The sequence below is a fragment of the Delphinus delphis genome, chromosome 13, assembly GCF_949987515.2.
Source record: "Delphinus delphis chromosome 13, mDelDel1.2, whole genome shotgun sequence".
In the NCBI taxonomy this organism is placed as follows: domain Eukaryota; kingdom Metazoa; phylum Chordata; class Mammalia; order Artiodactyla; family Delphinidae; genus Delphinus; species Delphinus delphis.
The window spans coordinates 37,599,293-37,616,462 of record NC_082695.1 but is presented as its reverse complement, the minus strand read 5'-3'; the positions used below and the strand labels follow the sequence as shown (position 1 = coordinate 37,616,462).

At 37.2% G+C, this 17,170-nt stretch overlaps 2 protein-coding genes across 4 annotated transcripts in view; one reads left to right on the top strand and one right to left on the bottom strand.

The window, feature by feature from the left end:
• USP14 (ubiquitin specific peptidase 14) overlaps positions 1 to 8,148 on the top strand; it is a 47,220-nt gene extending 39,072 nt beyond the window's left edge. For 2 of the 3 annotated variants that reach the window (XM_060028762.1, XM_060028765.1), the window contains 4 exons: positions 340 to 468; positions 5,219 to 5,279; positions 5,647 to 5,754; positions 6,424 to 8,148. In XM_060028762.1, coding sequence (XP_059884745.1) covers positions 340 to 468; positions 5,219 to 5,279; positions 5,647 to 5,754; positions 6,424 to 6,575 — 450 coding nt within the window. In that variant the 3' untranslated portion in view covers positions 6,576 to 8,148. The remainder of the gene's footprint in view (positions 1 to 339; positions 469 to 5,218; positions 5,280 to 5,646; positions 5,755 to 6,423) is intronic. The other variant, XM_060028764.1, reaches the window with a different exon arrangement.
• A 1,263-nt stretch (positions 8,149 to 9,411) lies between these two features.
• The window catches only part of THOC1 (THO complex subunit 1), a 41,906-nt gene continuing 34,147 nt past the window's right edge, over positions 9,412 to 17,170 (bottom strand). The window contains exons 12-21 of the mRNA XM_060028761.1: positions 16,965 to 17,065; positions 15,668 to 15,734; positions 15,419 to 15,469; positions 15,258 to 15,328; positions 14,757 to 14,852; positions 13,950 to 14,015; positions 12,916 to 12,999; positions 11,109 to 11,256; positions 10,315 to 10,390; positions 9,412 to 9,810 (exon numbers count right to left, since the gene is read on the bottom strand). Coding sequence (XP_059884744.1) covers positions 9,515 to 9,810; positions 10,315 to 10,390; positions 11,109 to 11,256; positions 12,916 to 12,999; positions 13,950 to 14,015; positions 14,757 to 14,852; positions 15,258 to 15,328; positions 15,419 to 15,469; positions 15,668 to 15,734; positions 16,965 to 17,065 — 1,056 coding nt within the window. The 3' untranslated portion in view covers positions 9,412 to 9,514. The remainder of the gene's footprint in view (positions 9,811 to 10,314; positions 10,391 to 11,108; positions 11,257 to 12,915; positions 13,000 to 13,949; positions 14,016 to 14,756; positions 14,853 to 15,257; positions 15,329 to 15,418; positions 15,470 to 15,667; positions 15,735 to 16,964; positions 17,066 to 17,170) is intronic.

Sequence of the window (17,170 nt, the reverse complement as noted above, 5' to 3'; positions counted from 1 at the left end):
ACACGGGTTCGTGCCCTGGTCCGGGAGGATCCCGCATACCACAGAGCGGCTAGGCCCGTGAGCCATGGCTGCTGAGCCTGCGCGTCCGGAGCCTGTGCTCCGCAACGGGAGAGGCCACAACAGTGAGAGGCCTGCGTACCGCAAAAAAAAAAAAAAAAAAAGTTAGGACAAGATTGAAAATAAACATATTTTCAAATGCTTAGATTTCCACGTGATTTTTACAGTTCTTATTTTCAACTTTATTTGAATATGAAAGCAGTACTTAAAAAAGTGTGATAAATATTTTAAATAACTACCTTTATAAGTCTGTTTACCCTTTTTCTTTTGGTTTGTATATAGGATGTTAAATTTCCTCTTATGTTGGATGTGTACGAACTGTGTACACCAGAACTTCAAGAGAAAATGATTTCTTTTCGATCAAAATTCAAGGATCTGGAAGATAAAAAAGTAAATCATCAGCCAAAGACAGTAGGTTCTTATTGGTCATTTTCTAATCTTAATATGTTTATCTTTAATCCGTGTCCAGTATTCATTTTATATTGTTAACCTGTTAGTAAAAATGGATGAACCTGTGTTTAGCATATATACAAATCTTGCAGATATTGGTGCAAGCCCTTAAAGTTTTAGGTGTGTTTTAGCATAAGAAAAAGAACTCTAGCTATGCTAAATGGGTCCTTCATGGTAGAATAAACTTAATATTTTCTTTTCCCATAAAAATCTTCAGCTTATATTCCTTTTATATCAATATTTATTTCCTCAAAGCACTTCACGTAAAATCTTGCCTTGTAAAATTCAGAGTATTTTATTATTTTCCTTGTAAGGCATCTCCATTTTTTAAAATGGAGTTAGTGTTATCGAATATTGCTTCATTATGCCCACTGTGACAACTTAAGTCATATCTTTTAACAAGCACCTATAACTGTTAAAATTATAACCTTAGCAACTTTATATATTTAATAAATTGTATATTTTAAATTCAGAGAAGGGACAGCTGAATTATATGTTGGATTTTCTTCAAAAGGAAAAAGATATTTCCTGGTAAATAGGAATATTTCCAGTGTGATATTATATAGCAAATTTTAAAATTAAATTCTTCTGCAGGTTACTGTGTGTGTGTGTTAAAAGCAATTTTAAAAAAATTAAACTTTATTTTGAGATAATTGTAGAATCACATGAAGTTATAAGAAATAATAGAGTACCTTTTACCCAGTTTCTCCTAGTGGTAACATCTTGCAAAGCTGTAATACAATATCACAACCAGGATACTGACTTTGATGTAGTCTAGATGCAGTACATTTCCTCTACCACAACGATCCCTCATGCTGTCCCTTTGTAGCCAAATCCACTCTCCTTTCCCCCTACCCCGTTCTTTTTTAAAAAAAAATTAATTAATTTTTGGCTGTGTTGGGTCTTTGTTGCTGGTGCAGGCTTTCTCTGGTCGCGCGCGGTGACTGGGGGCTCTTCTTTTTGTGGTGTGCGTGCGGGCTTCTCGTTGTGGTGACTTTTCTTGTTGCGGAGCATGGGCTCTAGGTGTGCAGGCTTCAGCAGTTGTGGCTCACAGGCTCAGTAGTTGCGGCGTGCGGGCTTCAGTAGTTGTGGCTCGCGGGCTCCGGAGTGCAGGCTCAGTAGTTGTGGCGCACGGGCCTAGTTGCTCCACGGCATGTGAGATCCTCCCACACTAGGGCTCGAATCCGTGTCCCCTGCATTGGCAGGCAGATTGTTAACCACTGAGCCACCAGGAAAGTCCACTTCTTGTACTTTGGTTAAATTTATTTGTGACTATTTTATTCTTTTTGATGTTTTTGTAAATGGCAGAGTTTTTAAAAATTTCATTTTTGCATACATTGCAGTTGATCTTTGTATATTGATCTTACATCCTCTACTCTCCTGAATTGGTTTATTAGCTGTTTTTTTCTCTTATTTTTTTTGAAAGAGATTGTGTAGAATTGGTGTTAGTTCTCTTTTAAACGTTTGGTAGGATTGTCTTGGTCAGACAGTCTTGGCCTGCAGAGTTCTTTTTCAGGAGTTGTTTTTTTTTTTTTTTTTTTTTTTTTTTTTTTTTGTGGTACGCGCGTCTCTCACTGTTGTGGTCTCTCCCATTGCAGAGCACAGGCTCCGGATGCGCAGGCTCAGCGGCCATGGCTCATGGGCCTAGCTGCTCCGTGGCATGTGGGATCTTCCCAGGCTGGGGCACGAACCCGTGTCCCCTGCATCGGCAGGAGGACTCTCAACCACTGTGCCACCAAGGGAAGCCCTTTTTCAGGAGTCTTTAAATTAAAAATTCAACTTTATAGTTATGGGCTATTCAAATTTATTTCATATTGGGTATGTTTTGGTAGTTTGCCGTTTCGTGGAATTGATCCATTTCATCTAGCTTGTCAATTTTATGTGTGCAGAGTTGTTCCTAGGATGATGATTATTCTGATGTTAGCACGGTGTGTAGCGATATCTGTCCCCTGTTTCATTCCTGATATTGTAAATTTGTGTCTATTTTTTTTCTCTTTGTCAGTCTTGCTAGAGGATTGTCAATTTTATTGCTCTTTTCAGAGAACTAGCATTTCGTTTCATTGATTTTTCTCTATTTTTCTGCATCTCGTTTTATTGATTTTTACTCTTATTATTTCTTGTTTTCTGCTTGCTTTGGGTTTATTTTCCTCCTCTTTTTCTAGGTCCTTATGGTGTGGGAACTTAGATCTTTTATTTCAGACTTCCTGTTTTCTGATGTGTGCATTTAGTGTTGTAAATTTCCTCTTAGCAGTGCTTTCAGATTGTGTCCTACAAATTGTTGTATTGCATTTCCATTTTCATTATGTTTCTTGTATTTTTAAAAAATTTGAGACTTCTCTTTGACCTTGGATCATTTAGAAATGTCTTGTTTAATATACAAGTGTTTGGAAAATTTCCTGTTATCTTTTTGTTACTGATTCTAGTTTGAGTCGATTGTGGTGAGAAAACACCCTCATGTGATTTAAATTCCTTTAAATTTGTTGAGGTTTGCTTTATGGCTCAGGATGTGATCTATCTTGGTAAATGTTCCATGGGCACTTGAAAAGAATGTGTATTTTACGGTTGTTGAGTGGAGTATTATGTGATGTTGATTAGATCCAGTTGGTTGATGGTGTTGTTGCTTTTTCCTGTAACCTTCCTGTTTTTCTGTCAGCTGTTGAAAGAGGAGTAGTGAAATCTTCAACTAAAATTGTGGATTTGTATGTTTCTCCATTAATTCAGTTCTGTTAGCTTTTTGCTTTTCATGTTTTGTAACTGTTATTTGGTGCATACACATTTAGGATTGCTCTGTCTTCTTGGTGGAGTGATTCTTTGATTATTATGCAGTGTCCATCTCAGTTTGTGGTCATTTTCTTTGTTCTGTAGTCTACTTTATCTGATATTAATATTGCCTCTGCTGCTTTCTTTTTGTTAATGTTTGCATGATACACCTTTTTCCATTCTTTTACTTTAAATTTGCCCATGCTATATTTGAAGGTAGTTTTTTATAGACAGCATATAGTTGGGTCATGTTTTTTAATCCTGTGTTAACCTCTGTCTTTTTATTGGTACATTTAGACCATTTATATTTCATGTAATTCTTAATATGTTAGTGTTTGAATCTATTTTATATTTTGCTGTTTGTTCTGATTTTTGTTTCTGTTTTCCCTTCTTGTAGGTTACATGAACATTTTTTAGAATTCTAGTTTATGTATAATTTTTTTTGAAAAATTTGGTTTTTAAAAAATTTATTTTATTTTTGGCTGCATTGGGTCTTTGTTGCTGCACACAGGCTCCCCCTAGTTGCGGCAAGCAGGGGCCACTCCTTGCTATGGTGCGCGGGCTTCTCACTGCAGTGGCCTCTCGTCGTGGAGCGTGGGCTCTACGGCTTTCGCGCTTCAGTAGTTGTGGTGCACGGGCTCAGCAGTTGTGGCTCGCGGGCTCTAGAGCGTAGGCTCAGTAGTTGTGGCACATGGGCTTAGTTGCTCCACATCATGTGGGATCCTCACGGACCAGGGCTCAAAACCATGTCCCCTGCATTGGCAGGCGGATTCCCAACCACTGCACCACCAGGGAAACTCATGTGTAATGTTTTTTAATGTGTTTCTTTGTATAGCCTTTTTTGGGTTGCTCTAGGTGTTAAAAATATATAAAGGAATGGTTGACCTAATTGCCTTTCTTTGTTGTAAGATCCTTTGGCTTCTTGTTACTTTAGCTATCTTTTAAACTGCTTGCATTGTCTTCATTATCATTATAGTCTTCAAGAACTTTGTGTCCATATGCCTAAGTAAGTTTTTTTTTTTTAAATTTTATTTATTTTTGGCTGTGTTGGGGTCTTTGTTGCTGCACGCGGGCTTTCTCTAGTTGTGGCGAGCAGGGGCTACTCTTCTCTGCGGCGCGCGGGCTTCTCATTGTGGTGGCTTCTCTTGCTGTGGAGCACGGGCTCTAGGCACGTGGGCTTCAGTAGTTGTGGATCGCAGACCCTAGAGTGAAGGCTCAGTAGTTGTGGCTCACGGGCTTAGTTGCTCCACGGCATGTGGGATCTTCCTGGGCCAGGGCTCGAACCTGTGTCCCCTGCATTGGCAGGCAGATTGTTAACCACTGCGTGACCAGGGAAGCCCCTGCTTAGTTGTTTTTGTATTACACACTGAAATGGGTTGAGGCAAGAGAGTTCCCACTGAAGTACCCTTGTTTAAAGTTGTAAATCATGCCTCTTAATTTAGGTAAATATTTGCTGAATTAAATATTTTAGTTCATTTGAGCTGAAGTGGCAGGTGGCCGTGGCTTAGTAGATATAATATTAATTGCAGTAATTCGACTTGTTTTTTTGAGGCAGGTTTTCTTTTATCTTCACCTATATGGTTTGATAGTATTCTGGAAAAGTTGCAGAATTGGGTTTTCTTTTTTTACCCTAGAGCAGTGTTTACTTGTACTCTGTATTCACTGGTGTGCTCTAGGTTTAGTGGTTTGAAGTTGGTTCTGTAATCAGGATCTCCTACTATACATATGAGACTGTATGTTGTTAAAGAGTAGGACTTTTGGGTTTACAGCTTTATGTTAACTGTAACTGTATCATTTGAGCAATTTGTAAGGCAGATCATATTTTTTCTTTGTCTTGCCTTGGTGATTTGCATTATAGACAGTAAATATTTGTGGAGATGGATACTCATTGAGAATATAAATTTTATTTCCAATATCATGAAAACTTAAAATTAAAATTTTTTTCCCTCAGAGTGACAAAAAGAGTAGTCCCCCAAAAGAAGTTAAGTATGAACCCTTTTCTTTTGCTGATGGTAAGTGAAATCTTCATTTCAGTTGACTTTTACTGTGTGTAGTGTTTTTTTTTTTAAGGTAAAATTACTGTCTTTCCACATATCTGTTTTTTTCAGGTACTGTGCTTTAAAAAAAAGTTGTTTCTTATAATTTACTCTAGTATGAGATAGTAAAAAAATCACTTTTTAGTGAATATATGTTCTATGAATGGTAGCATACTGCTTAAAACATCTTTCATGAACCTTTAATTGGACAGTAGTATCTTATTGGATTTTAACAATAAAGTACTTCTCTAGGCTAAACTTGAGTTGTTCTTGCTTGTTACTTAGCTTGAGAAAGCACATATCTGTTCATTTCTAATATTATTGGGTTTACATCTTTCTTTAGACATTGGCTCCAATAATTGTGGATACTATGACTTACAAGCAGTGCTAACACATCAGGGAAGATCTAGCTCTTCAGGTCATTATGTATCATGGGTGAAAAGGAAACAAGGTAAAGATTCTGTTTTTTTTTTAATTGTTCCATACTATTTTGATAAGTTGTTTAGATTTTTAGCACATTTGTTCTCAAACTTTTTGATCTCAGAACTCCTTTTGCATTCTTAAATTATTGAGGATCCCAGAGAGCTTCTGTTTATGAGGATTATCTCTTAATATTTACTATAATAGAAATTAAAACTGAAAAGTTAATTCTTTTAAAACTGACAGTAATGAAGTCATTACATATTAACATAAATAACATTTTCAAAATAAAAATTACAATCTTTTCCAGAACAAAAAAAGGCAAAAAATGATATTGATTTACATTTTTCTAAGTCTGTTTTGTTAGGCTTAATAGGAGACAGCTGGATTCTCCTGTTTTTGCCTTCAGTCTGCTGCTTTATCACACATTGTGTAACCTCTGGAGAATTCCAAAGCACACTTCACAGAATGAGGGGGAAAAGGGAAATAATGCTTTAGGAGTGTTATAAAAATGGTTGTAACCTTCATGGAACCCCTGAAAAGATCTTGAACCTGAGTAGTCCCTGGACCACTCTTTGAGAACTGTTGGTATGGCAGATGGAATACTACTGTACATAAAATTACTCAGTACCTCTTTTGCAATGGAACTCTGAAAAAATCATATATGAGATTAATTTCATTCTTCTCTTTTGCACTTTAGATGAATGGATTAAGTTTGATGATGATAAGGTCAGCATCGTGACACCAGAGGATATCTTGAGGCTTTCTGGTGGTGGAGACTGGCATATAGCTTATGTTCTACTCTATGGGCCTCGCAGAATTGAAATAATGGAAGAGGAAAGTGAACAGTAATCTTCATTTTAGCTATTTATGCTTAGGTGTGAAATAAATGTTGTTTGTTGATCATTTCTATAACCCAGAGCTTTAAAGGAAGATTTTTAGGTGGTTTTACATGTTTCCCCTCATGTGGAACAAAAGAGGGCAGAAGCAGACCACTCTGTGTTATCGACCTAAAAAATAACAGAAAAGAGAAAATTGCCTTTGGACTGTGCTGCCCTATATAAAAGTGACAGGAAGACGTTTTTAAAAAGCTTATTTCTTGGATTAATTTTTAAAAATTATGAGTTGAAATGCCTTTCAACCATTACCTTCTGTGATAATTTTTCTTCCTGTCTTTTTCAGCCCAAGATTCAGCAATCAGATGTTTATTGCACACCTATTACTCTATTATTTGTTGTTTTTGCATGGTTCAAACCACCAGTGATTCAGTAGCTGCCCATCCTTTGCATTATCTAACAAAAATTTTGCCAGGACGGTGGAAAGGAAGTTAAGTGTTGATCTCATTGTGTAACTCAGTGCTGCTGTCCCCATCCCATGGAAACATGGGTACAATCAAGTATTTGTCCAGCCTGACTGTTGCTGGCTTCTCATGACTTTAAAATAAATTGTGATCAATAATAGTACATTTGATTATACATTTATTACTGTGTCTCTGATGTACTAGGTTTGTACATTTAACTTTGCAATGGTTTTGTAGTAATCAACCTTAAAAATAATGTTGACAAGCTCCGGTTGCTTATTTTTAGAAAATTAGGATATTTAATAAAAAAACAAAACAAAGAGGGACTAACAGCGTTTGACCTCAAGTCTTTTGTCTGTTGAGTGTTGGAGCTTGGCTGAAGTTCAGATATGTTTACTACTATTAGTTTCTGCAGATGGTTAGTTTAACTATGCTCTTAAGCATCCATTTAAAAATAGTCTTTGCCTGCTAGCATAATATTCTGTTTAAAAAGGAATAGAGTTGTAAAAGTAATGGAGTTCTTTGGATGCTGAATGCAACCATGTTATCAGATCTGTTCCTTGGCTCAGTTGGGTGTTTATTTCTACTCCCCTGTCAACTCCCAAATTCTTAATGTCTATCAAAATTTAGTACCAATGATTTTTAAAGTGATGGTAGAAATACCAGAGTATGAGATATCTCAATATATGGTATGTTTCTTCCATTTTAATACTCTAGTCAATTCATTTTTGTTTTAGGAGCCTTGCTTGGTTGCAAAAGGATAGAATATCAGCTGACTTGTCTGATTTCCTTTGAGTTAGATATTTATAATAAAGTTTTGGGGATTATCGTGAAATCTCATCTTTGCTTATGCTGTTTTAATGCTCTGCAGAGCATAGTAGTGATAACTATAAGATTCTTAGAGAATAATGGCCATTTCCTCTCAAGTTTGAACAATGTAATATAATCTAAGAACACTAGGGGATAAAATAAGCATTTCAGGAAAATTTATTTGTAAATAGCTTCTCCAGCTAAGCTTTAATAATTGGCAATCAGTACTCCTTTTGCCTTGGAGGTGGTATAGAATAGAATAGGGAGGATGAGACCGTAAGAATTGTAATGATTCTTTTATATATTGGTGTGATGCTTGTAAATTTGTGAAGTTTTTTTATTCACTAATTTTGTTCTGAACAATTTTGAGGACAACAATTTAGGAATTAGAATTCAGATTTTATGATTTGGAGGATGCTGTAGCTACTAGATCAGGTAGGGTTAGAACAAAGTATATAAGCCTTGTATGGAATTAGCATTTTAAATTATAATTCCTTAACTGTCATTACAAAACACTTCATTTTATTTGATCCAGAAAAGCATTATAAAGTATAAGAAATCGGACTTATACTAGTGTTGTTTTAAACTATTTAGGCTATTTTAGAATTCAGCCTTTCATATAAGATCTTTGAAAAGAGAATAAGCAAGAAAATGTCTTGATTGATTCCTGAGCGTGCCTTATGTGCTGTGCCCCTCGCACTGAGGCCCTTTTGATATTAGAGCTGTGCTGGATCACTGTTGGACTAGTGAGGTGAAGCCCCAGCAAGAATATTTTTAGTGACAGGCACTTAGCCCTCCTTCCAGATTCAAAACAATGACCGTAGCGCCCTAAAGGGTAACTTACGTGGGAATGGAAACTGTCTCCAGCCATGATGACTACATAGTGCTTTGCTGTTTGTAGGATGCTTTCACATACATCTCATTTGAACTTCACAACAATCCCTGAGGTATGTACCCCTATTTTAATGACTTGAGAGCTTAAAATAAGTTCTCTAAGGCTAAATGAACTACGTTTTAGACTTCACCCCATTTCTTTTAAAGTTGAGGGTTGGAGAATATTTTCTGCCATGGGCCAGGTATTTTAAAAATGTTTTAAGCTTTGCAGACCATAAGTCTTTGTTGCAACTATGTAACTTTGCTGTTGTAGCATGAAAGGAGCCATAGACAGTACTTAAAAGAATCAGCATGGCTGTGTACCATTAAAATTTTACTTATAAAAAGAGGTGACAAACAGACCATTGTTTGCTGATCCTCTGCTTTAAAGCATAGATGAGACTAGAGCAGTCATATAGTTTCAGAAAGTATTACTGTGGGATGTTCAGGATAGCAAGTTAAATTCTGTAACTGCTAATGGAATGCAGGAAACCAGTTTGGCATAGTGTATCTTAGGAAACACCATGCCCCTAAATATTGCTTACTGACTTTATAAATGTTTAATTAACAAAAATATTATGTGACCTTGAGGTCACTTTACTTTGGCCATTTCCCAACCTACCACCTTGTCCCCCCAGACCCTGAGGTCAGTCATCAAGAGCCACCATGCGTTCTGTTGTTCTTGGAGCACCAGCCAACTGTACAACTGTTATAAAAATGTTTATTGTTTACCAAAACCAGTGAACCTCTTATCAAATGCTGCTTGGTAACAAAAGCTTATCACAGTTTTAATAATAAAAAAAAAAAGCTAACTATTTGTCTCATTGTCATTAGTTAGACTTTCTGCAAGGTCACTTAACCCAGACTTGTTGAGTGCATTGATCAGGTTCTCAGGTGTCGCGTGCACTCCCTCCTGATCCTGCCAGGCGACTAGCAGCTGCTTAGCTCTCATCTTCATGTCTTCACTGTCACACTCAATCTGTCTAATTTCTGAGTCTTTCATTTCCAAGTAGGGGGCCAGAATCTTCCATTGTTCACCCAGTTTGTTGGCAAATACCTCTATTTGGTCCCCTGTTACAGGTTTGTCTCGCCGAACATCAGGACCTAGAAAACACAGGAAACATAAATTATGAACAAAGTACGAGGATGTGTACGATTCAAAATATAAAACGGAATATGGGGCCACTGAGATATTAGTCACCTTTAATAAGCTTTATTTTAAAAGTAAAACAGTTCCTTTTTGTACTCTCCACGGGTTGAATTACCATTCTTATGATCATTAGGGACTCAATCAAAGCTAAAGCTGTTGCCTCTATTATAATTAGGAAGGCTTCTGAAACCAGTGGCCCTCAATCTAAACCCCAAGAATTAACAGAGGTATGAGTTGCCTTCAAATGTAAGTACTTTTCTTCCCAACACTTCCAAATTTTACTGTATAAAAGGTACTATTTTAAAAGTTATTATCAAGCAATGTTTTAGATTCCTCACTATAAGAAACAGCTGAGAAAGATGGTAGAAGTTGAGAAGTAGATCAAATAACGTACCTCTCAACAAAGAACCCCAATCTTTTCCAATTTTGTAAAATAGCCAAGAAAATTCAATTCTTACTTTCATTTTCCTTCAGTAAAGCATCATTATCTTCCTCATCTTCATCCTCACCTGTTTTTATTTCTTCAGAAGGAGGCTAAAATGAGTAAAAGAATGTTTTAAAAGAATGCCAACTTCTAAAATCAGATAACTGGGCATACTTTCTATTTAGGTACGAGATTCCAATTACGGGGCCCAGAACTTTACCCTTGAGAGTGTTAAATGTGAATGTCAGGTAAGGATCGCAGTGGGACAGTGTTAACCTGGAGAAGGAGGGGTGGGCGGGGAAGACTGAAGGTTGGAAAGACTCTTATTCCAACCTGGGAAGAAGGGAGCCAGTAAGAAGTATGGTAAGATGACTTGCAAGTACTCAGCATATGGTAACAATGGTCTAGGGAAGACTGGGGGAGCAGCCATGTCCTTAACACTTTTTTTGAGTAATTTTATTCAGATTTATGCATACAGTATAGTTATTACCATATTGTATTGGAAAAGAGCAGAAAGATAGGCCAAGCTGCCTACCACACTACCCCATGGGCCCTACCTTTGATAAAATATAATGCATTGGCACACAGAAAAAATAAGTTAAAGTATAATAAGTTAATTTTTATATAAAGTTACTTTATCTATTTATGTACTTCCTATAAATGTATACTCAAATGCATTTTTTTCTCATTCTAAACAAGGGGGTTTATGGATTTTTTTTTTCCCCACATGATAAAGGCTAAATTCAGCTCTTAGCTCAAACAGCAATAGCAGTTTAAAAAAAGAAGGTAACGCGAACTAAAGGATGTAAAAACTGATGTGTTACTTACTGGTAATTCCTTGGCTAGCTTTATTACCATGTTTTCGAGATATTCTGGCAAACTTTTAAACTGCTGGTTGGTTGGCTGAAAGAAGTGAGGGCTTCTCCGTGCTAACAGTCTCAGGGCTCTCCAACCATAATTAGAATTGTTCACAGCCCTATAAAAAGAGATATCAGTCTTGTAATTTATACTTCTTTATTTCTATATTCCCTTCTAGTTAATGTAGTTCACCAGGCAAAATTCTATACTCCCAGGTCAGTAGCTGAAGGCACCGTTCTTCTCATTCTGATCACAGCCCTAAAGAACCTCTCAGTGAGCAGTTCACTTATAAATGGAAACCAACAGAGTCCAAAGAGGCAGGTTCATATAGAGCAAACAGTTTTTAAATTTAAAAAGTTTACATACATTTTAAGTTAAGTCAATTAGTATGTGTCCAGGACTGGCTAGATGCTGTGTGTGCAGGACAGATCATCCCCCTGGTCATTTAGAGAGAAAAATACTCATAGGTTCACTATGTTCAGTAGACTTGATATCCAAACAGGCAATGCCATCTGCAGGTGTGAGTTTCAGAATATTTTATAAACCCAACCGTTTTCATCATGTTAATTTATCTGTTTTTTAAAAAATTTATATAACATCTAAACTTTAATTTGCTGAATATCAACCTCAGTGAATAAAAATTACTCCAAACTAAAAGGGACACATCCAGTAGCCAACACCATAAGCAGTGATACCAAGAACAGAATCCACGAACTGTTCCTTAATATAGGTGGTACACAGTAAGGTAAGAAAAACGTGAGAAACTCTAAAGATAATGTTTTGGAAACAGGCAAGCTACAGAGAATCCAGAGCACAGATTTGTTCCACTTAAGAGTTTTTGTAAGTGACTTGGAAGTCCCCACAAGTTCTTAGAGTAGCAATCTAGTTTATTAGTCACTGCTCATAAATGAGCCTCATTACCTCTGAGACAGTCTTGGCACCTGAAAAACTACCGCTAGGCAGTGCGTGGTTCAACGTGAACCATCTTATTTAATGCTCAGAAGAACCCTGTGAGATGGGTACTATTACTGTTTAACAGATAACGAAACAAAGCAAAGAAGGGTTTAAATTAGCCCTTAGAAGCCTAGCCAGTAAGTGGTAGAGTCCCAGGACTGACCTAGGCAGGCTGATGAGAGGGCCCTTGCCCTCGGATCACGATGCCATAATGCCTATTTAAAACCACGGGGCTGTGTGGTGTCACCTGGAAGATACAGCTAAGACTGACTCCTGAAGTTACTACAAAATTTGAGTTAGATGGAGAGCCAGCAATGGAGACTGAGACAGTGAGGCTAAGGGAAAAACAGGAGGAGAGTGCAGTTAGATGGGTGTCAAGGGAAGAAAACATTATCTAAGCAGGGAGAGATCAACTGGAGAATGCTGCTGAGAGGTCAAAAAATGATCAGAGCTATTTCAGTGGAGTGATGGGGAGACAGGCATGGGCTGACCCAGAGAACAGGAGCTGAGGAAATGAAGGCAGTAATTATCAACCACTGTTGGACATACTGTGATTTGAAGGGGAACAGAGAAAAGAGGTGATAGAGGTGGGCTCAAGGGGGATTTTTCTACTTTTCTGACACAAGCGTGACTCTAAGTCATGCTTGTTAGTCGATGGGAATGGTCACTGAAATCAAGACGTGCAGTAATGTGAAGCTGGCACATAAACGCAGCTGAAAGAAAAAGTACTATGCTCTCAACTGTCTGCCTTGATAAGCATTCTAGTATACATACAGTTCTTAAGAGATATTAGGGAAATTAGTTCATGAGAAACATTACTTACTTGAATTCATTTTCAACCATATTTTCAGGGTCTGCCTGTTCAATGGCTTCTTCAAAGAATTCCTCCAAAGTTGGCATATATTCCCTGGGCATTAAAAAAATAACTAGTGAGGATCATGTCTGTTCTTATTTACAGTTATTACAGAATATTGGTTCTATTCCTTGTGTTGTACAAAATGGCTATATTTTCTTATTGCTACAAGAAGTACTTGTTTTTTCTAATTTGCCTGGTCCTTTTTGAGAGTGCCATGTTCCTTTTAGTTGCTTCTTCTGTCTGCTGATTCTTAGTCATGGTAGATTGTTTTCTTAAGTTTGGATGGTGAGTTTATCTTCAGACTTACCTGTAGAATCCTTGTGTGGCTTAGGTTGAAGGTGTGGCCACCCTACCCCACCACAAGCTTTCTGTCAGCCTGGGACTTTTTAGTTCACCCTCTTAGCTTAAGGGTCGTTCCTTTATACTGCTGGTAGTATAAACTCTAAGACGGCATGACAGCAGACCTGTGGTTATAATTTCTCAGGGAATACTTTTTCCTTTTCCTCCACATCTCAGGTAGAAATGGATGAGCTCCTTGCTTCCTGTGCCAGTGAGCAAGTCCCTCCTCCTCCCGCCGTGTCCTTTTCTTTACAGATAGTGTGCACTGAGGGCCTCAGCTTTCCTTGGGGGAAACTCAGTTACATATTTGTACAGTCCTAAGGCTTTACTTTCTGTCCTTTTGTGGCCGTTAAAACCCAAGTTCTCTGGTTCCCCAATGTGGGAATCACTTGCACTGCTCCCCAGCTAGAAGCAACCGGCAGCATTAGTTCTTACTTTGGTTTTTACTTCCCCCTTCTTTTGCAAATCTTTATTTTTTGTGATTTCTATAATTATTTTATCAGTACTTCTAGGTGTTTTATGGAAAGCTATATTCTACTGGGCCAAAGTCAACCACAGTAAACTTTAAAATTTCTTTTGAGTTCTGCTTATAGCTGACAAAATTCTACTCTAGTTTAACATTTGAGAAAAGCAATACTTCATATGAAACATTTTAAACCTGCCTTGTCTCTGATTTACAGGCTTCCATATTATCAGGACAGAGATTCCAAAGCCTTGTTAACTCCTCACTGCAAAACAGACAGACACAAAGATAAATACATTTTTCTATGGACACCATTCTCTTCTACCTTAAAACTATAAAAATACTTAAATAGTGGATTTTGGGGTGGTGATGAGTTTTAATCATTTAGCAAATTTTCTATATAAGCATATATTTAATGATTTTTTCTCTTTTTTTTTTGTTGGAGTAAAATTGCCTTACAATGTTGTGTTAGTTTCTGCTGTACAATGAAGTGAATCGTATATGTATACCTATATCCCCTCCCTCTTGGCTCTCCCTCCCATCCCCCCCATCCCACCCATCTAGGTCATAACAGAGCGCTGAGCTGAGCTCCCTTTAATGATAATGATAACCACTACTATTTTCTAAAAATATTCAAGTGCAGTATAACGCGATGAATAGTTAACTAGAAGGTAAAAGAAATGAAAGGATTATAGTACCATGCAACAACTAGAAATAAGCTGGATCAATCTAACAGCAATTGTATTGTCTGTGACATGGAAAAAATGGCAGAACCTAGAGCCATGGATTTTGGAAGCAGGAGACAAAAAACTAAGTTTTGTCTCAATGCATGAATCCATGATGGACCCTACAGATTGATAGGGTGTGGTTTGCTTTAGTCATCTGTGTACATACCAAACACACAAAAAACTGGAAAAACACAAAACCTTGGGAGTTCTTACAGTAATATTTTCACAATATAAAAGCCTCTATGATAACATCCCACCTATGAGACAGGTTAACCTACTTTCCCATCAGAATTTTTTTGTTGGGTCCTTTCCCTAGGAAGTCCTCTGGAGCCGTTCTCTTCCGTACTACTCTTGTCGGCTTGGTATCTGATGTTCTGTGGTGAACAAAACATACTGGAATTTCAAATGTTTAATGTAAAAGAAAATTTAGTTACTGTTTTCTTCCTAAAAAAGCTTCATATGAAAGTTTCATATTATTACATTCATCAGAGAGAAGACAAAAAGGCCACACCAGGGGACAAATTACAAGGAGTGGGTACACAGCATTTTTTTCCCAATAATTAATAACAGATCAGTTTGTTCTGAGAAGTTAATGGCAAGAAATTTGAGATAAAAATGTCAAATAGAAATATATCAAAATGGTTGTAATTTTTATGGAATACAATTTACATTTTTTATATGAAATACATTTACACATATCTGTACATAATGTAAAATAGTCATACCAAACTGTATTCTGAAAGCCTTTCTCATATTGCTTGAGAGGAGTATATATTTACCTTTCTTTCACAAAACTTGGGCAGCCTTCATTTTTCCATGAGTTCCAGTTTTCTTCAGTGTTTAATATATGCTGGGAAAAACAAAGAAATTACATTTCCATAATGAAGACTTTGAAACTCTACTGGGTGCTAAGAAGACTATGTAAATATAAAACACATACCTCTACCATCTTTGAAAATCTTTCTCCATCAGGGGGGTTTTCAGATAGTAGCTGTGATTAGAAAGAATATACTAAGCTTTCAACAACTTTCTGCATCATAGGAGTGGTTTGTAGGCAGAGAACCAAGAAGTGTTTGTGGTCTTGTACCTGAGCTTAACTTTATCCTTATTTTCCTATTTGGGGCTGAAACAAAGAAAATTCTAAATTTTCATTTTGTTCAATCATGGGTTTGTTGCGTGATGAACTTACTTGATAAACTGATTTTGTAGTATCTTCAATCCAGAGTGATTGCTCATCAGTTAAAACATAGTTTGAACTAGGAAACAAAGCAATAAAAGCATGCTTGAGTTACAAGAATTGTATATTCAATTTTAAGGCTTATGTACCATCTTGAAGAAACACTGAACAAAGCAATGAATGTTTCCTAAAATAAGTTCAATGTGGGATAATAGCCTCAGAGAAAATGTTAACGTACTCCTCTCCAAGATGCACATTCAAATAAGTCACACTATGTTCCTTTAAAACGCATTCAAGATACAATGAATAAAACCCCCAAAACTCTAGAGAAGGCTGAAGGCAGACCCAAATTGTTAACAGCTGCCATCAATTCAGCTCTCACTATGTACTAGGTGCTCTATAGTTTATAGCCATCCAACGAATATTGATAGACTGCCATGTGCCAGGATTTACACACATTATTCATTTAATTCTCAAAACAAGGACATGTGCATATATTAAACAGACTACAGAGGCTCAAGCCATAAAGCGTGCATTCAAACCCAGGTCTGCCTCCAATTTCTACTATGCTATACCAAACCTCCACAACAGATAGAAGGATAACAAATAGCATTTTTGAGTGTTTGCTATGTGTTATCTTAAAATTACAAGTCTGAAAGCTGAATTGCAGCTAGTGGGTGATGAAAGTGGGATTCAAAACCAGAAGGTAGAAAGCCACATTCTTTACAACTAATACAACACTGCTCTGCAAACTTCCGATACCATCCAGTAACGGAGCTCTGCTTCAGTTTTAGGTGGGACAAGAGGGACTAGTCCGCCCTACAGGTGGAGGTATTCAGACTGACAGCGGAGGTCCTGATTAGGTTTTCTGAAATCCCAAAGAAACTAGAACTCCTCCGTGCTTCAAAGCTTTACCTAATTTTTTTCAGTTCTAATGTCCTAGATAGTCCCACACCTGGAGAAAAAAGTATTATTGGCTGAGTTTGCAAATCAGGTTTGGAGAAGGTCTGAGTGAGGTGAGGAATGACGGAAATCACCACCCACCAAGACAACTGAGAACTCCCAGGATGCCAGGCTCTCAGCAAGAAAGACACTGGCAGCAGATACAGTCAATGCCTTTTCTCTAAAACAAATACCGTAGCATCTTGTTAAGCTAACAAAAGCCCCTGATTATCTAATATTGCTGCAAATGAAATGTTTCAGGGAGGTGAGCCTTCCACACAAAATGAGCCCGCTACATAAAAATATACATCAGTAAGCATTCTCTTTGCTGCTGTTTATAAACCATTTACTACCCATATTAACTTACCTTTTAAATTTGACCTGCCCCTTGAGATACTGGAATAAAATGAGATACTGCAACAGGATGTGTCGACGAAAGTTACTGTCGCTCAGTTGTAAATCCATCAGCTACTCGAAAAACAAGCACACACACAAACCACCACATTAAATTCAAGTTCTACCTAAAGGTGCGAGTGATGCTATTACAGAAATGGAAGATTTCAATTCAAAAAA